The following is a 20,542-nucleotide window of genomic DNA, read 5'->3' on the forward strand; positions in this document are numbered from 1 at the left end:
GGGCCTGATGTGCAGCCTTTGCTCACTGCTGAGGTGTATGTGCTCCCGCCACAGCCAGTTTCAAGCTCCCAGTGGTTTTGTATAATGGCTGGAAAATTTTCCGAAAATGCACCATGTGGATTTCTGGGTGGGGTGAGCCAGACACAGCACAGGAGCACGCTGGGCAACTGTGCAGCTCGGAGGTGATGTCTTTGTGAGGCAGGACCTCACTGAGCCCCCAGAACTGCTGTGGTGACTGAATGAGGTGGCTGATGAGAATGGTAAGGTTTCCGGTACAACATCAATACCCAGCAGACATTGCTATTTTCACCAAACCATCTTTGTGAAATTAATAAGGCATCCTTCGCCTCAAAGCTAAGGTAAAATAAAATAAAATGTAGGTGATACAGTCCTCATTTTTCAAACGAGAAAACAGAGATTTAAATAACCTGTGCAAGGTGACAAGGCCAATGTGTTGCAAGACTGGCACTTGAAGTAGAATCTGATCCTTAGCCCAACGGGACCAGCTGTTTCACTCACTGAAGATTTCAGAACCTTGACACTATGAGGTCGCCATATTACAAAACGCCCAAGAATAAACTCGTAAGCTTTATGGGGAGTGGTCCTGCAGAGACAGCATTTCCTGGGAGGCTGTTGGACAGGCAGAATCTCAGGCTCCACCCTGACCTACTGAGTTTACACTCGCAGGGTTGCTGAACTGTGTGCTCAAACCTGACACGGGGCCCAGCTGCTAGGAGGAAGCCTGCACAGGCCCAGCCTCACTGTGCCCAGGAGCTCGATGGGCAGAGGGGCCTGCATCCCAGTCCAAAGGAGCTCAGGGGGCAGAGGGGCCTGCATCCCAGTCCAAAGGAGCTCAGGAGGCAGAGGGGCTGGCATCCCATTTGAAAGGAGCAGAGGGGAAGAGAGGAGAGGCCGGTACCCCAAACACAGTCAGGAAGCTAAAGGTGCCAGGAGGATTGAGCAGAAGATGGCTTTGGTTGCAACTTGTCATTTTCATTGCACCTTGGAGGAGTAAATGATTTTTACAGTTGGGCATGGTGTGGGTGGAAGAGGTTCCAGAAAAAGGCAGGAACCGAGGCACGAGTGTAGTGAGTTAGAAAGCGATGGTCACCCTGTGGGGCTGTGCAGGGACTGTCAGAGAGGGGACTCTGCTGGTACCACTCTGCAGGGCCAGGGACCTCCAGGTCAGCTGGGAGACACTGAACCATGTCCATGGGGTGAGGACAGCTGTCCATCATGAGACATGAGGGAAAGACTGAGTACAGGACTTTCCCTCAGGAGGGGCTGCACGAGTCCAGGGAGGGTGAGGGCATGCCAGAGGGCAAGTCAATGAGGAGGAAAGCGCCTCGTGGGCTGGCAGAGAGGGTGGGGTGAGCATTCTCCACCATGGGGGCTGGCGTTCCTGGAACAACCAGGTCAGAGACACTTCAGAGCAGTGGGATGAAGGCTTCAATGGTAAACAGTGTAAATGAGCAGGTGCTTTTCCCCCAGAATAGCAGAAACAGCTGGTGAGAGAGAAACAAACCCAGGCTGTTGAGCCCGGCTGGACGCGGCCGAGTGGGTAGATGAGAACAGAGCGCTCCATTCACATCCCGTGTGCCTCCAATCTTATTTGGAAGTTGTTGGGTCAAGTGCCCTCTTTCTTCTACCCGTTCAGATTCATCGGGTTAGATTCAAAGATCTACCTTCCTTGGCAGTGTTCTCTGTAATCGTGACAGGTTACTCCGTGATTTACCTCCTGGGATACTTTCCTTGGTGCTTCTTGGACTCAGGTTTTTAAACCACCTTTTCCCCTTCGGCAAATAATGGAATTATATCTTCATAAATGTTATTTATACCCTCAGCATTATTATCTTGCCAGAAGGTTAAAAAACATCTGACTTGTGCAAACAACTCTGAATCTATCAGTCTTGCCTCTTCCTGTGCCTCCAGAGACATATTTTAAAGATGAATCCCTGCTCTTTGGAAAGCTGTTTTCACAAAGTGTAGTGCTTGCACTTCACCGTAGCTCCAGAGTCAGGTAGACATACACTAAGAGAGGGAAAACAAGGAAATTAAGAGAACTGTGGGCCTGCTTTCTTCTGCTTGTGTAAATATTTTATTTGGAAATTTCCAAGTTCTGACAAAGATAAATAACTCCTACCCTTATCTGCCGAACAAGGTCAATTTCGTGGGGAGATGATGTAGAATTTTACCCATTCCAAACTTGATATTGAGAGTAAAAGTAGGAATAAACATATTAAGGAATTGGGAAGACATTTTCTGATAATTTTGTCTTACAGATAATTAACAAAAACATGAAAATCAGGCATCAATTCAAGTCAATCATGTCCCTATTCACTCAAAATATCATTTGCTTTCGTAAGGCTAGTCATTATAGCCTGTTGGGCTTTTCTTTCTTTTCTTTTTCTTTTCCTATAATGACAGCTGAAAAAACTTCATATATCTTTTTTGGAAGCATGTTGGCATTTACACTTCTATTTTCTCATTTAATAAAATACACGTCTTACAATCACTGTTCCCTTTCCATCATCAACATTCATGTTTCTCTGAGCCAAAACCTCAGCCTTCACTCAAGTCATCAATGCCAGCAAATGACAGTGTGCTTATATTTCAAAGCACATGTGCAGAAACAGCATCCGGCTGTCCTTGCTGGAAAAATCTGTGATTTATAAATTGCCCAACTCCTGCAAGAAGCACCATACAGATGAGTACAATGGATAATCATAAATAAATGGACAATCTGGTAGCTTTTCTAAGAGGCAGAGAACACGTTTGCACGTGTATCGGGGCCAGCTGTGTTGCAGGGCGACCTCCTTCCAGACCTCCATTCACACAGTGACACTTTCCCTCCTCTTTCAAAGGCTTGAAATTAATTCGACCAAAGCCCAGCAGGAACTAATGTGGTTACATCCAAGTTCCGCTTTCCAGGAAGAACCACCTTCTCCCTCTGCAGAGTCGGCTCCCCTGACCATTTTCTGAGGAATCGCCACATGTTAAAAAACCATAATTATCCTAATAGGCATCGCAGGGAGGGGGATGCAATGTCTGAAATGTAGAAGGCACTGGGGGGGTGATAGCAAGGCCAGGAGACTGAGGCCATCCGATTTCCTAAATGGGCACACTTCTTTTGTTGTTGTTTATAAAATTTTAATTTAAAAACATTAAAATTTTAAACAGACATTATAAATTGTTATCCCCTCCAAAAAGCTTATAATTCATTATTTTAGAAATAATCATTTCCAAATGTTGACAAGACCTGAGCCTGGGCAGGCTGTGAGTCTTAGATGACTTAAGCTTAACTTTGATTCTATGTTTAATAATTCTTTTACCCTAAGCAAGATACTTACACTCATCCCCAGGTTCACGATGAACAAACTGAGGATAATTACACTGTTTGTGTCCTGGGGCTTGCTGGTGATTAATGCAATCATGCATAAACAGTACCCAGCATAGTCCCTGGCATCTGGATGGCACTTAACATACAAGAGAGACTGAAACTGCCTTTGTGAAACTTATGAAGGTGAGAAAAGTAGCATAAGTGACCCCACCTTGCTTCTAACCTCACAAGCTGATGGCCTTGTTCATGCCTGGGCACAGGCCCAGCACAGAACACAGGAATTTAGCTTCTAGTTTAACCTTAAAGCAAGGATGACAACAGCCCCTTCCCAAAGCTACCCCTGTTCTTGTTTGAGGACCAAAACTGCCTGTGTATAACTAATGAAGGGCCACAAGGTTAGCATTATGGTAGGAACCTGAATTCTGCTAAGAGCTCTGCATAGGTAAATCATAACTAGTCATTGTTTCTTAACTGCTTACTGCTCAGGAGTCATGTAGCTGGTGCTCATAAGACTTGTAACTTCCCTAATTGCCTCCATAGATAACATCACTATTGTAAAGACTAAGACTGGTGTTTGAGATATTTTTTCAGACCTTATATTTTAGTAGAACAACTGATGCCACTTGGACCAGTGACCCCCAACAAGGAAACGATTCAGTGCACAAAGACAGTTTGGACATCCCTATCACCCCTGTGGTTTCATCCCCAACCCAGCCAATCAGCAGTTCCCATTGTCTAACCCCTTGCCGGAAGACTATCCTTTAAAATCCTAGCCTCTGAATTCTTCATAAGGAAGATTTGAAAAGTACCTCCTGTCTCCTCCTGCTCAGTTGCCTTGCAATAATTAAACTCTTTCTCTGCTGTAACACATGCTGTCTCATTGTATTGGCTGTTTTGTGCATCAGGCAAGAAGAACCCATTGGGCTATAACAAGATTATTTTTAAAGAAAATAATTCATTAGAAATACACCAAGTAAGAAAGCTAGAAGCACAAGTATTAGTTTAAGCTGATTTCTGTTCAACTGTACAACAATTTGTTAATGAAACGAGTCAAACTCTGTAAAATATTTGAAGAAATTTATTCTCAGTCAAATATGAATGGCCATGGCCTGTGACACTGCCCTCAGGAGGTCCTAGAAACATGTTCCCAAGGTGGTTAGGGCACAGCTTGATTTTATACACTTTAGGAAGACAGCAGACTTCAATCAAATACATTTAAGAAATACATTGGTTTGGTTCAGAAAGGTGGGACAACTACAAGCAAGGACTTCCAGATGAGAAGTAGACTGAAAAATTTTCTTGTTGACAATTGGTTGAGTGTATATAAAGACCTGGGATCAATAGAAAGGAATGTCTGGGTTAAGATAAAGGATTGTGGAGACCACAGTTCTTATTTGCAAGGGAAGCCTTAAGGTAGTAGGCTTTAGAGAATAGGCTGTAAAATGTTTGTTTTCAGACTTAAAGAATATGTTGATGTTAATGCCAGAGAGGCATCATGAGGCACACCCAACACTTATTTCCTATCATGGCCTGAACCAGTCTTTCAGGTTAAATTTTAAGAAATCCCTGGCTGAGGAGGAAGTCCATTCAGATGGCTGGGGGGCTTTAGAATTTAATTTTTGGTTTACAAATTATCCGTGCACACTTGCATTTAGAATAAAACATATAAAGGGCATGCTGTGCTCCAGGCAGGGTCCAGTGGCTGTTGCCATAGGAATGTCAACCTAAAGAAAGAATCTGAGGCTAAATTAATACATGTGGAGACTTTGCTTGAGCCAAGCTTGAGAGTTGCAACCCGGGGATACAGATTTAAATTGCCCTGAATATACACTCCAAAAAGCTGCAGTTATAAAAGGACCTTAAAAAAAAAAAAAAAGAGGCAGTTTCTGAGTTGTTTACCCAAAATCTAAATTAAATACCATAAGCTACTGATTGATTGGCTATGCTTTGTTCTTTGTATCACAAATTCCAGGAACATGCAGATGATGGGTGAGGCAGCAGGGCAGGGGCACAATGCCTTTAAACAGCTGCCCCAGGCAAGGGTGCATGTGTGGGAGTGCAGGACTGCAGCCCCAAATTCATGTCTCCCTGGGACTGATAAATTCTTCAAACCTCACATTGCTGACTCCTCTGAGCTAGTTTTCTCTTCCCACGGTTGGGCGAGATGCAGCCATTCAGACCCCTTAATGCTGAACTCACATGGCCTTGGCCAAGGAGAGAAAGGAGTGAAATACGGGTTCACACATACAGTGATGGGAGCCAGACAGGGGCCTGACAGGACATGGAGAGAGACAGGGACTTCAGAGTGACAGAGAGGAACAGGCAGTGAGAGATGACGTTGTGGTCTTTAAGAAGAACCAGCGGTTGTAAACCAGTGCTTTCAAAACCAATTTTGCCCTGGTTTGATGATGGTCCTAGTCTCTGGGCAGGGCTGGTGAGGGTCAGCTGGGGTCTGACTTGCCTGAGGGCTCTTTGGTTTTCATGGGCTGAGCCTTAACACCAGGAAGACCCACAGGCTGGTCAGGAGGCTATTGGACCCTGCCCTGCAGGAGCGCTGGCTGGATCTCTAACCCCTCTCAAGTCTTGATCTTCTTACTTGAGGACCCAAAGCCCCCTACCTGTTATGGTGATGCCTGGGTAGGGTTAGTGCTGGGACCAGAGCCCCTGCCTGTTATGGTGCTACCTGGGTAGGGTTAGCACTGGGACTAGAAGGGCTTCACCTTCCTGTTCCGAGTACTGAGCTCTGACCTTTTTTTTCCTCTTTCCCAAATTCCTTTCTAAAGGGCCTGGGGAGTTGTGCCCTACAAACCATTAAATCCCCTTGAACAGATTTTTTTTTTTAATTAATCTGTATGATGTGGTTGACTTTCCACCCTGACTCTGGTACAGCATGACATGGTGGATGCAGATGCCTTCATCTTAACTTCAGTGTTCCTTCCCACTGACCTCAAGTCTTTAGACAAAGCTTAGCTCTTTCAACCAACTGCCAGCTAAAGAATCCCCAAAACCCACCTATGACTTGTAAGTCCCCACTTGGAGATACCCACTTTTCCAGGCTGAATCAGTGCACACCGTCCATGCACTGACTTACGGTTCACGTGAGATTCTGTCAGCCTGAAATGTATGAAACCAAACTGCAACCCGACTGCCTCAGGTGCACCTTCTTGGGACCTCAGGAGACTGTGTGTCCCCAGGTCGCAGTCACTCTGTTGGCTCAGAATAAACCTTTAAGTATTTGGCAGCATTCGATTTCCTGTTGCCATCCTCTTCATCTTCCTCTAGTTGTGAATGCTGAAGCCCGTGTTGGAGGGAGCTTGCCCCTCCAGTTCATGTCCTGGCTGCCCCTGGAATTTGGCACTGGAGAGGTTGGGTGGGATGTGCAGAGCAAACAGGACTTTCTGCTGGAGCAAGTCTGGACATCAGAGCTGGAGATGGGGACTGAGACCACAATCAGCTGTGCACCCTGTGGTCAGGGTGAGCCTGCCCTCTACCCTCCCTGGGACTGGGGCTTCCTGCCTCCAGAGACATCCTTGGATGTGGGGGGCTCTCAGGAGTTCCAGTGCCAGGTAGGGTGGAGGGGTGGTCCTATCGGCAGGGCTGCTGGGACAGGTGTGCCCAGAACAGGAGAAAAAGTGAGAGTCCACTCTTTCTATGCATGTCCTGCTTCCCAAATTAAAAGTCCCAGTAAGAGGAAGCTGCTGCTGTCCTACAGAGCAGGAGCTATTTGAAATGTAGGACACTCAAGAGACAAATGTAATTCATAACATAATTCATAACAAGCCAGAAGCAAGAAACCGGCCTTGTCTAAGGAGTGAGATCCCTGCCCCAAGGTCTTCACAGAAGACTTGCTAGGAAGGCTCTGATTTGCATTAATTAGGTCCTCAAGAAGGTTTTAAATATTAAAGGAAAATATCTTTTCCAGAGTCTGAATTACCTAAGTCCCAGGCTACAGCATGTTGTTCATTAAAAGAAAATAAAACAGGTTGGGTGAGGTGGTGCACAGCTGTAATCCCAGTGCTTTGGGAGGCTGAGGTAGGAGGATGGCTTGAGCCCAGGAGTCTGAGCCTGCAGTGAGCTATGACTGTGCCACTGCACTCCAGCCTGGGCAACAGAGTAAGACCCTATCTCAAAAAAAAAAAAAAAAAAAGCGATAAAAATTAGGAAACAAAAAGGGCATTGTTGGGTCTCAGCAGGTGGCTCCCTGAAGCCTGGCACATGGACGTGCTGAGGGCCCCAGAAGCTGCCACGGAATAAAGGTCTCTCCAGCCTTGTCTTGTTTCTCTCCCAAGTGCAGGAAGAAGCTCTCTGGAGTCTCACTTGACTGAGAAAGCTTCTTTCAAAGGAAATGCAACTGTCTTAAGACTGCCTCCCCAGGGATCTCATTAAACAGCTGGGAAAGATCAACCTCCAGAGAAGAGAAGAGACTGGAGGCGGCCACCAAGCCCAGACTTTCCCCCTGTTATTCTGAGGGCAGCTCCCGGAGGTTACCTGGGAGACTTCGTCTGCAGCCAAGACAACCTTCACTCCCACATACCCTCCCTGGAGCACCGGACTGAGCAACCCCACTCCTCCTCTCTGTGAGGAGGGCATTCGGGCCTCAGCCATCTGGACCCTCTCTGAGTTCACATTTCCCAAGACCTCCATGAACACATGTGAGTGTAATAAATGTTCTCTGCTTCTCTCTTGTTAACATGTGTTTCTGCTGTAGGGGTGTCAGCTGTGGCCCTTTTTCATGGGGAACAAAGGGATCATCCTGAGCTTCCTGATGTGTACAGAAAGCACAGAGTTAAAGGGGGAAGATTCAGAGGATCACAGGTGAATCCGGTCATCTGGAAACTCCTGTGAGCATCTCCAACAGCAGAGACACACGTAGACTCCTGAAAACCCAGCTCAGCTGCCATCCTCCCTTGGCAGCCAAAGGTCTCAGAAAGGCACGTTTCTAAAACTTGGTTTTCTCACCTATAAATTGGGGCAAACCCCAGTCTGTGTCTATTGGGAGAATTAAGTGAGATACTGCATGTAAACTCTGGCATAATTTAAACATCAAAAATGTCAGCTATAATTTAGGCTAATAATTTAATTTCTTTCTTTGAGCCAGGTGTCTTGCCTGTAAAATGGGGATATTTTGTTATAAAAAAATTAGGAAGAAAATAAACTGTAATTGCCCTGTGCAAAACATCCCACATTAATTCAATGAATTATTAATAACAAAAGATGGAAAAATTATTTTCCCATTTAGGAAAAAAATGTGAAATAATAGCAAACCTAGGCTGCTTTTATAATTAATGCAAATAATAATAAAATGTCACTATTCTACCATTCAATTTTAGAAAGACAAATCACATTTACGTCAAACATTTTATTTTTGTACTGGCTCACTTTTGTGAACATATGCACTTACATTAGAGATATTTCACATTAGAATCTTTTTCAGTTGAAAAAATAGAGGTGATCATATCTTTTTGAAGAGACGCCATTTTCAACAACATTTTGTTATTTGGTATTTATTAATTCCTAGCATGAACCAGCTCTACAGAACCTGGAAAAGAAAAATGACCCACTTTGCAAAAGAATTTCTCCTTTGATTAGTATGAAATGTTTGCCCTTTCTATCCTGGAAAGGATAAATAATGGTGTTTCGTAATCGGGCTGTTGGGTGATGATCTCATTTATTCAAATGCCAAGTCCACCCTCTGTCTGCATAGACTCCTCTTTCCACCCCTTCTTCCAGGGTAATAACAACCAGCATCTCGGTTCTTTAAGTCACTTCTCCAAATTCACAGTCTCTGAGGTCTGCAGGTTTTGTTACCTAAATCAGTAAATTTAGACAGATGTGAGGATTTGCTTTAATTGTTAGCTCCAGTTTTTTGTGGGGAGGAGAGAGAAGACCTTGGGAACATACAGAAAATTGTCAGAGGCCATGGAGAGGGAGGCGAGTGCCTCGGTGCCTCTTCTGTGCCTCCACAGAGCTTCCACCCCTCTGGGAGCACCCGGAAGCAGCCTGTGCTGCATCCCAGCTTGATTTCAGTTCCATGCGGCCAGTGAGCGGACGGTGAGAGGCCTTAAGCAGTTTCTAGTCTGCAGATCTGGGAGTGCTGCAGCAGCCAATATTCTCATTTGGTCGTTAGCATAGGGGTGGGGGGTGCTGCCCTTTCCCCCACCTGACCATCTTGTCTCCAGCCTGTATGCAGGTGCCAGTGCACAGCTCTTGGGCTGCAGTGGAATGTATTTGTTTCTGTGGGTTAGGCAGTTATGGCTTCCTCTACTGTGGTGTGGCAGAAAGGTTTACATTTTTCTCTTGATATTCATCAGCTTAAGATTCACACATCAGAGAAATAATCAGCCCTCACAATGAGCAAGTCTTTTTACTGATGAGATGTGACAAGGCTTCCACTCAATTTGAGGGAAAACTGGCAGGAAGCCCTCCTCCTGGAGTCTGGAAAAATATAAAAACAGCTACAAACCATTCCTTCTATCAATGTGAGAACTGAAGTGAGAATTCAAGGTGGCTCCAGCCCCACCTAGCACATGTTAGATAACTCTGGTAAGTGATTGTTTTGTATCATGCATTAGGGAGTTTAAAACACTGCTGTCAAACAACAAAAGAAAAAGATAAAGTGGACTTGATCAAAATAAAAAACTTTCGTGCATCTAAGGACATTTTCAAGAGAGTGAGAAAAGACAAACTACAGAATGGAAGAAAATATTTACACATTATGTATCTTGGAAGGATTTAATGTCCAGAATTTATCAAGAACTCCTACACATCAACATCAAAAAAAACAAAAAATCCACTTTAAAAATGGGCAGAGGACTTAAGTTTCTCCAAAGAAGACACACGGATGTCCCCTTAACACATGGTAAGACGTGTCACATCATCAATCATTGGGGAAATGCAAACAAACAAACAAAACCCTCAAAATGAGATACCACTTCACACCTACTACAGTGGCTATAATATTTTAAAAAGGAGAAAAGAAAAACATTGATGAGGATGTGGAGAAATTGGAACCTTCATTGCCGGTTGGAATGTAAACAAGTATAGGCACTGTGGAGAACAGATGAGCAGTTCCATAAGAAAGTTAAATAGAGTTATGATATGACCTAGGAAATTCACTCCCATGGGTATTCCAAAAAATAAAAAAGGGACTCGAACAGATACTTGCATGTAAATGTGCATTGCACCATTATTCACAATAGCCAAAAGGTGAAATAACCCAGAGTGCTCATCAACAAATATTGAATAAAACATGATGTATCCATAAAATGCAATATAATTCAGCTCTAAAAAAGAATGTTCTGGTACATATTCCAACATGGATGGACCTTGAAGACACTAAGCTCTAAGCAAAAGAAGCCAGATAGAAAAGGTCATCTATTCTACAATTGCACTTCTATGAGGCACCTAGAAAAAGCAAATTCATAGAGACAGACAATAGAATAGAGGTTACCCGGAGCTGGGGGTTGGGAGAAGGCGAAAATAAATTTTGTTTCTATCTACTTATAATGAATAATCTGAAAAAGAAATTAAGAAAACAATCCCATTTACAATAGGATGAAAAAGTAAAATGCTAAGGAATGAACTTAACCATGGATGCAAAGGTCTTGTAGAATGAAAACTAAAAAAAATTGTTAAAAGAAAGTAATGAAGACACCAACAAATGGAAAGGCATCCCATATTTATGGGTTGGAAGGCATAACATTATTAAGATGTTAATATTGCCAAAAGTGAACCTCAGATTCAATACATTCTCCATTCAAATCCCGAAGACATTTTTTTAAATAGAAAAATGCATCTGTAATCTTAAAGGATCCTGACTAGCCAAAACAATCTTGAAAACAAATAAAGTCTGAGGTCTCATGGTTCCTGATTTTAAAGCTGATGGCAAAGCCGCAGTTATCAACACACTGTACTGGTATAAAGAGAGACGTACAGATGAATGGAATACACCAGAGAGCACGGAAGTAAAACCTGGCCTATGTGGTGCCATGTAAGTCTGCCATTCAATCAGAAATGTCCGTGCAATGGGGAATGAGCAGTTTTTTAATCAACTGGTGCTGGGAAAATTAGATATCCGGTTGCAAAACAATGAATTTAGGCTCTTACCTTATACCATATATAAAAATTAACCCCAAATGAATCAAGGACCTAAACGTAAGAATTAAAACTTTAAAAAGTTTAGAAGAAAACATAGGGAAACACTTCATGACATTGGGTTTGGCAATAATTTCTTGGATATGACACAAACAGGAAAGGCAATCAAAGAGAGCATAGATAAATTAAAAGAGATAATTAGATTGCACCAACATTAATAACTTTTGTGCATCAAAGGACACTGTAAACAAAGAATAAAGAGAAAACTCCCAGAATGAGAGAAGACATCCACAAATCACACATTTGATAAGGAGCTAATATCTAGAATATTTAAGAACTCTTATAAATCAGCAACAACAACAACAAAAAACAACTTGATAAGAAAATGGGCAAAAAATCGGAATATTTATTTAGGGAAGATATAGAAGTGTCCAATAAGCACATGAAAAGATGTTCAACATCAATAATCATTAGAAGATACAAATAAAACTCCAGTGAGATAACACTTACCATCCATTAGGATGGCCAGTACTCTCCTAGGAAGTGTTGTTGAGGATGTGGAGAAACTGGAACCCTTGTGCATTCCAATTTCCTTTGTTGGTGGAAATAAAATAGTGCAGCTGCTACAGCAAAGAGTATGTGAGTTCCTCAAAAAATTAAAAATAGAATTACCACATGATCCAGCAATTCTACTTTTGTTCAATACTCGAATAATTTAAAGCAGGGACTCAAGCAGATATTTGAGCACCTGTGTTCACAGTAGCATTATTCACAAGAGCCAAAGAATGGAAGCAGCCTAAGTGTTGGGTATATGCATATAATGGAATATTATTCAACCTAAAAAAGAAAAGAAACTATGGCCAAAGCAATTTATAGATTCAATGCAATCCCTATCAAAATTCCAATGACATGTTTGACTGAAACAGAAAAAAATTATAAAATTCATATTGAACTGCAAAAGACCTTGACTAGCAAAAGCATTGTTGGGTACATAGAACAAAGCTAGGGGCATTGCACTACCCAACTTCAAAATATACTACAAAGCTGTAACAACCAAAACAGCATGGTACTAGCGCTAAAACAGAAATATAGACAAAAACAGAATTGAGACCCCAAAGATAAATCCACGCTTTTACCATCAGTTGCTCCTTTACAAGGGTGGCAAGAACACACAACAGGGAAAAGATAGTCTCTTCAATAAATGATGTGGGGAAAACTGGATATTCACATTCAGAAGAATGAAATCAGATCTTTATTTCACACCATATAAAAAATCAACTCAAAATGGATTAAAGATTTAAACGTAAGACCAAAAACTATAAAACTACTAGGATAAAACATAGGAAAAAATATTTTTGGCATTGGTCTGGGCAATGATGTTTTGGATATGATTCCAAAGGCATAAGCGATGAAAGCAAACAGACAAATTAAAGTCCATTGAACTAAACAGTGTCCGCCCAGCAATAAAAATAATAAACAAAATGAAGTAACTACCAAAAGAATGGAGGAAATATTTACAAGCCATGCATTTGATAAGGGGTTAATATCCAAAATATATAAGGAAGTCAAAGAACTCAAAAGCAAGAAAACAACCTGATTTTAAAATGGGCGAAAAACTTGGACAGGCATTTCCCAAAAGAAGACAGACAGATGGCCAGCAAGTCTATGAAACAAATGTTCAGCGTCACTAAGCACAGAGAGAGTGGGGAGAATTGGAAATTGACGCCTCCAAACTGGTAGGTATTATTGTGTCTGGTACTTTTCTCTTTGAAAATCTGTATCAAAGGAGGCATATTTTGGATTTATCTCTTTACCAATGCCTTTGCATTGAAATATTATAGTATTTTAATTTGAAGACGAATATTATTTTGACTTCCAAAATATAGACCATAATGGGGACGGTCCCTTCCAAATAAAAAAGATAGGAAAACAAAGCAATGAGAATATGATTTGTTTGATCTGGTGATGTAAACCATGACTGTGATGTACCTAAAAGAAAAGTAAAACACACCAGCCTCTCTCTAAGGTCACCCAGCAGACAGGTTTGAAGGCTGCATTTCTATCTTAGAAGCTGGAGTGTTTACCAGGGACAGTTCTCCCAGTGTGAACATCCATCTCATATTTTGCCAAATCCAATCACAAGCAAGTTATTTAAGCTCATTGGACAGAACCTGAGTGTGCCTCACGTGGTTTCTCGGTGTTCAATCCAGACCCACACAGGCTGAAGTACATGTCTAGATTTAGTGCAATGATACTTGGAAAACGGAATTCACCCGTAGGACTCCAGTCTAATTTTTAATTTATCTTAGAAGCTCTGATGGTCGAAAATAATTAGAAATTTTCTTGGTTTTCCCTGGGCCCAGGCTGGCTTTACTTACCTACATGGCCATTGTTTTAATGCTCTAACTTCCTCACTTGCCTGTGAATCCCCAAAGCCAGGGTCAGAGAGGAGCATGAGTCCTTCCCTCTCACACAGAAGCTATAGCCCTGGTTCACCTTTCCTGGACAGCAGGCAGCGTGGTTGGCTGCTGATGGCTCAGGCCACTGCTGGGCTTCTCTCAACACTGAGAGAGCCAGGAAGTATGTCAGGACCCATTCTGTCATGTCTCCTAAAAATTAGCTTATATGTTGATAAAGTTTCTCAAAGCACGGTTAATTGCAGGAAACATTTACGGAGCATCTGTCACATGGAAAGCCAGCAGCTGATGCAGAGGACGCACGGGGGTACGTTTAAGGTCCTCTACGCAAGGAGCACAGGCTCAGTGCGCTTTAGGGTCACAGTGGCTGGGCCCCAAGTTGAGAGACAAAAACATATGAATCTCTTTATGAAAAGGGCAATTACTGGGATAGGATTATAATCAAGAAGAAACAACATAACCATTTGAGAAACAATTCACTTTTCTGTAGTCTTTTGAGTACTTTGTCCATGCACGTTTTGAACATTCATTTTTATTTTTATTTCAATAGTTTTTGGGGAATGGGGGTTTTTGGTTACATGGTTAAGTTGTTTAGCAGTGATTTCTGAGATTTTGGTGCACCTGTCACCCATGCAGTGTACACTATACCCAATGTGTAGTCTTTTATTCCTCAGTCCCCTCCCATCCTTCCCCTCAATTCCCCAAAGCCCATTGTATCATTTGTATGCCTTTGCGTCCTCATCACTTAGCTCCCATTTATGAATGAGAGCATGATATTTGGTTTTCCATTGCTGAGTTACTTCACTTAGAATAATGGCTTCCAGCTCCATCCAAGTTGCTGCAAAAGACATTATTTTGTTCCTTTGTATGGTTGAGTAATATTCCATGGAGTATATGTACCATACTTTCTTTATCTACTCATTGGTGGATGGGCACTTAGGTTGGTTCCATGTCTTTGAAATTGCTAATTGTGCTGCTATAAACATTTGTGTGCATGTGTCTTTTTCATATGACTTTTTTTCCTTTGGGTAGATACCCAATAGTGGGGTTGCTGGATCAAATGGCAGTCCTACTTTTAGTTCTTCAAGGAATCTCCACACTGTTTTCCATAGTGGTTGTGCTAGTTTACATTCCCACCAGCAGTGTAAAAGTGTTCCCTTTTTACCACATTCACACCAACATCTATTGTTTTTTAACTTTTTGATTATGGCCATTCTTGCAGGAGTAAGGTAGCTTATATGTTGTGGTTTTAATTTGCATTTCCCTGCAAATTAGTGATGTTGAGCATTTTTTCAAATGTTTGTTGGCCGTTTGTATATTTTCTTTTGAGAATTGCCTATTTTTGTCCTTTGCCCACTTTTTGATGAGATTATTTGTTTTCTTCTTTCTGGTTTGTTTGAGTTCCTTGCAGAGTCTGGATATTAGTCCTTTATCGAATATATAGATTGTGAAGATTTTCTCCTTTTCTGTGGGTTGTCTGTTCACTCTGCTGATCATTTCTTTTGCTGTGCAGGAGCTTTTTAGTTTAATTAGGTCTCATCTATTTGTTTTTGCTTTTTGTTGCATTTGCTTTGGGGTTCTTGGTCATGAACTCTCATTGGCCTAAGCCAATGTCTAGAAGAGTTTTTCTGATGTTACCTTCCAGAATTTTTATAGTTTCAGGTCTTAGATTTAAGTCTTTGATCCATCCTCAGTTGATTTTTGTATAAGGTGAGAGATGAGGATCCACTTTCATTTTTCTGCATGTGGCTTGCCAATTATTCCAGACCTATATATTGAATAGAGTTCTCTTTCCCCAATTTATGTTTTTGTATGCTTTGTCAATATCAGTTGGCTGTAAGTATTTGGCTTTGTTTCTGGGTTCTCTATTCTGTTCCATTGGTCTATGTCTGTTTTTGTACTAGTACCATGCTGTTTTGGTGACTATAGCCTTCTATTATGGTTTGAAGTCGGGTAATGTGATACCTCCAAATTTGTTTTTTTCTTAGTTTTGCTTTGGCTATGTGGGCTCCTTTTTGGTTCCACATAAATTTTAGGTTTGCTTTTTCTAGTTCTGTGAAGAATTATGATATTTTGATGGGGACTGAATTTGTAGATTACTTTCAGCAGTATAGTCATTTTCACAGTATTGATCCTACCCATTCATAACCATGAGATGTGTTTCCATTTGTCTGTGTCATCTATGATTTCTTTCAGCAGTGTTTTGTAGTTTCCCTTGTAGGGATTTTTCACCTCCTTGGTTAGGTATATTCCTAAATATTTTATTTTTTGCAGCTGTTGTAAAAGCGATTGAGTTCTTGATTTGATTCTAAGCTTGGTCATTATTGGTGTATAGCAGTGCTACACATTTGTGTACATTGCTTTTGTATTCTGAGACTTTACATGATTCATTTATCAGATCTAGGAGCTTTCTGAATGAGTCCTTACAGTTTCTAAGTACAATCATATCATCAGCAAACAGCAATAGTTTGACCTCCTCTTCAAAATTTTGGATGTCATTGATTTGTTTTTCTTGTCTGATTGCTCTGGCTAGGACTTCAGTACTATGGTGAATAGAAGTGGTGAGAGTGGGCGTCCTTGTCTTCTTCCAGTTCTCAGGAGAAATGCTTTCAACTTTTCCCCATTCAGTATGATGTTGGCTGTGGGTTTGTCATAGATAGCTTTTATTACCTAAAGTCATGTCCTTTCTATGCTGATTTTACTGAGGGTTTTAATCATAAAGAGATGCTGGATTTTGTCAAATTCTTTACCTGCATCTATTGAGATGATAATATGGTTTTTGTTTTTAATTTTGTTTATGTGATGAACCATATTTATTGACTTACGTATGTTAAACCATCCCTGCATCCTCAGTATGAAACCCATTTGATTATGGTGTATTATCTATTTGATATGCTGTTGGATTTAATTGGCATATTACGTTGAATTTAATTAGCAAATTATTAGCATAATTTTCTTGAAGATTTTTGCACATATGTTAATCAGATATATTGTCTGCTGTTTTCTTTTTTTGTTCTGTCTTTTCCTGGTTTTGGCATTAGGGTGATACTGGCTTCACATAATGGTTTAGGGAGGATTCCGTCTTTCTCTATCTTTTGGAATAGTTTCAGTAAAATTGATACCCATTCTTCTTTGAATGTCTGATAGAATTAAGGTGTGAATCCACCTGGTCCTTGTCCTTGCACTTTTACAACACACATCAGGTAACATTATAGTAAGTTCTGTTTGTATTTCTATTTTCCCCTAATTTCTGAATGGCCAATTCATCTTAATGTCTCAAAATTAACAGGGATAACTTTTCACTCACTAGCAGAGAGACCTTTGGACATAGTAAATTTTTGACATATGTTTACCAAACGAATGTAGAAAGGAAGGACACAACTTCACAGGAAGACAAGCTGAGAACTGGAACCCAACAAAGGCCTGGAGATGAGACGTTGCAGCGCATGTCCTGGGAACAGCTGGAGGGAAGAGGCAGCCGAGCAGGCACCAGGCTGGGTTGTGTCATAAAGAATAGCTGGAGGGAAGAGGCAGCGGAGCAGGCACCAGGCTGGGTTGTGTCATGAAGAATAGCTGGAGGGAAGAGGCAGCCGAGTGGGCACCAGGCTGGGTTGTGTCATGAAGAATAGCTGGAGGGAAGAGGCAGCCGAGCGGGCACCAGGCTGGGTAATGTCGTGAAGAACAGCTGGAGGGAAGAGGCAGCCGAGCAGGCACCAGGCTGGGTTGTGTCGTGAAGAACAGCTGGAGGGAAGAGGCAGCCGAGCAGGCACCAGGCTGGGTTGTGTCATAAAGAACAGCTGGAGGGAAGAGGCAGCCGAGCAGGCACCAGGCTGGGTTATGTCGTGAAGCTGGAAACCGCGCCAGGGCATGAACTTCAGGCCTTCCTGGTACCCTGCCCAGGAGTGTGCATTTTTCTGAACATGCAATGAGAGATCTTAAAGCTCTTGAGCACCATTGAGACATCTGATTATCTGGCAGGCTTATCATACCTTTACTCCTTAAAATAAGAAAACGATGACTTCACAGCCAGAGAGATGCCAGGCTGAGGTAGAGGCCACACACTATCAAGTGAGCTACAGACAGCCTGCAAGTGCAATGCTGAGAGCATTCAAGGCCACACAAGGATCCCCCAAAGTGTGCCTCAGACAAGGTCAAGAACTGGGATTCCATTGGGTGGGACTCTCAGACCCACAAACTTCATAAGGCTTGTCTCACTCAAGTTACCAGTCAAGATTACCAGACAAGGAAAGAATAAAGTCAAGGGATCCTGGTTCCAAGTCATTCCCAGAAGTTATTTCCTACATTCCCCACCCCCCGGATAGTTGAAAAGTTATTAAGACAAAGTCAGTTGGACTTAGCTCGCAGCAGAAGGTCTGCTTCACAGTATTCCAGTCTAGCACCAGTGGTTTCACTTCTTTAGGCCCAAATTTACACAGCATGCTTTTAAAATTACAGCTGCTTCCTAGTGTTTGTAATTAGGACTTGTCATTTCATTTGGGACCAATTTCCATTAGCTCCAAACTAAAAGGTGAATGACAGTGAGTTCTTTTGCCCTGAAGAGAAGAGTCCATTGCAGCTCTGACCCTCATGGGTGCTCTAGGGGATTAGAGAGGTTTCAGCAGTGTTGTCCAGGACACGACATGGCCTCACAGAGCATTCCTCACGGGAAGAACATTTTAGGGACTCTTGCTTTTGGAAAGGTAAATAAAGAAATGGTCAATCTGCCGCCCCAAGGTGATGGGAGCTTCTGAAACACAGGGGAGCAAGTCACAACTCACTGGTGACGACCTGAGGACAAGTCACAACTCACTGGTGACAACCTGAGGAGTGACACTCATCAACCGGCACACATCGACCTGATAGACTACGCCAGCCTTGCTCACTTTTGAAAAGGAATTGCTAAAATTATGGGACGCTGCTTACCAAAACTGAGCTCTCCTTTAAGGGGCACCCCGTTGGCAACACCCGCTGGATTTATGGAGCTCTGTCTTGCAAATACCTATGTAAATGGACCCATGTGACTCAAGGTGACCCTAAAAAACAATGGCCACGATGCAAGTCTTTTGAAATTCTTAAATTAATATGTTTGCATGCACAATTTTAAAAAGCAGGTTGTGGAACCCGACTAATTGAATGGGAAACATACTTTCTGTCTGTCCCACCTGAAATCTGATAATAAGAGATTTAAATTTTTTGGTTTTTTGAGAGTTTTCCTTTAATTTCTCAAGACATCCTTGTGAACGGTCAAACTACCTGCTCCACCTTGCTGCACAGATTACAAAAGGAACGCCAGGCTTTCCCAGGCCTTTCCCAGTCCCTTGGAAATGTAAGTATTATCACGTCTTTGCCGTAGTCTCATCCAGGGAATTAGCTAGGCAGTATTCCAGGTGAGATCAGATTTGAAACAGCATGGAAATTCTTTAGACCACCACAGAATTCCTCTCCTCAGAGGATGCACTTAGCTTAGGAGAGAAATATGTATAAGAATTAATTTGAATTATTTGTTTAAATTATTTATATTGCTTTTGACCTTTTAGGGGACCCATGTATAATCCTTTCTACTGAAGAAAACCAAAATATTCCTCTCAAAAACACTGAGAATTGTTGAGCTGAAGAAGGTGAAAATGCCAGGGACCTTGTCCCATCTTCCACTAGCCTGATGGCGGAACAGCAGTGTACAAAGATAGAGCTTCCTGGCCTCCTCTCCTCCTTTCCCACCTCAAAAGGCCCCTCACAACGCTTGTTTATCTGCTCAGAGGCAGTGGCACCAGAGGCTCTAGGAACAGATTTTACTCTTCCCATAAATTCACCTCCCACATTTTCCCACCTCTTGGAAGCCTGAACATGCTCTTTTCTTTGTTTAGTCACTATATAGGATTTGTGGTTCTTTGCAAAAATACTATGTGAGCACAGTCCCCAAGCAACTGTCTTGACAGGGAAAAACTTCCGAGGCCTCCCCAACACGGTGGGTACAACACTCATCAATAAGCGTCAGAGGCCTCCCCAACACGATGCGTACAATGCTCATTAATAAACTTCTGCTGGTTTCTTCTTGTTAATCGGACTTTTGTTTTCAGGAAAGTGTCAAAACTAAGAACACATGAAGGAAAGAAAAGCAATTATATTTTCTTCCCTGCACTGCCCCCATGGACAGCTTTTGTTTTCCTGTTTTCCTGGCTGTTCCTTTTAACCTGGCCATTGTGCGCAGACAGGCAGCTGAGAAGTGAGACCCTGGAAGATTTTACCTGACAGATACAGCTGCACCCCATCTGATGATAGCAGAACTTTGTTTCTCAAGCTGACCCTGGAGATGTCTGGATCTTGAAAAGGCGGAGAGTTTTGCTTCAACTTTGGAGACCTTGGTTAATGCCAGGGAGAACTTCTTAAGTTGGGCTCATGCATATTTATTTGTGTTCATTTTGAGTCATCTGTGCACATACACCCTTGGTTTAAAATTTTGGTTTATATTTAGAATGCGATAGACATTTTTTGTTGTTGTTGTTTTTTAGCCTTTTCTCTTAAGCTAAATAAAACCATTTACTCAGAGAAAAAGGAAACATTTTATTAAGCCAAAGACAAACACCTTTAAATAATGATTACCCTAGATCTCTAATAAACAAATATGTCCCACTTCTAAAACTCTTTCTGTAAATTCCAAAAAGAAAAAAGAAAAAAAACCCAGGAATGTTTG

The 20,542-nt window shown here is 42.0% G+C and overlaps 1 protein-coding gene across 6 annotated transcripts in view; it reads right to left on the minus strand.

The window, feature by feature from the left end:
- Positions 1-20,542, minus strand: part of SNTG2 (syntrophin gamma 2) — a 388,440-nt gene that overhangs the window by 14,043 nt on the left and 353,855 nt on the right. The window contains exon 17 of one of the 6 annotated variants that reach the window (XM_063696092.1): positions 1,337-2,031. The exons of the other annotated variants lie outside the window; for them this stretch is intronic. Within the exon in view, the coding sequence (XP_063552162.1) occupies positions 2,017-2,031 (15 nt within the window). The 3' untranslated portion in view covers positions 1,337-2,016. Of the gene's footprint in view, positions 1-1,336; positions 2,032-20,542 lie in introns of those variants that run through there. 6 annotated transcript variants of the gene reach the window in all.

The sequence above is a fragment of the Gorilla gorilla genome, chromosome 12 (genome assembly GCF_029281585.2).
Source record: "Gorilla gorilla gorilla isolate KB3781 chromosome 12, NHGRI_mGorGor1-v2.1_pri, whole genome shotgun sequence".
Lineage (NCBI taxonomy): Eukaryota > Metazoa > Chordata > Mammalia > Primates > Hominidae > Gorilla > Gorilla gorilla.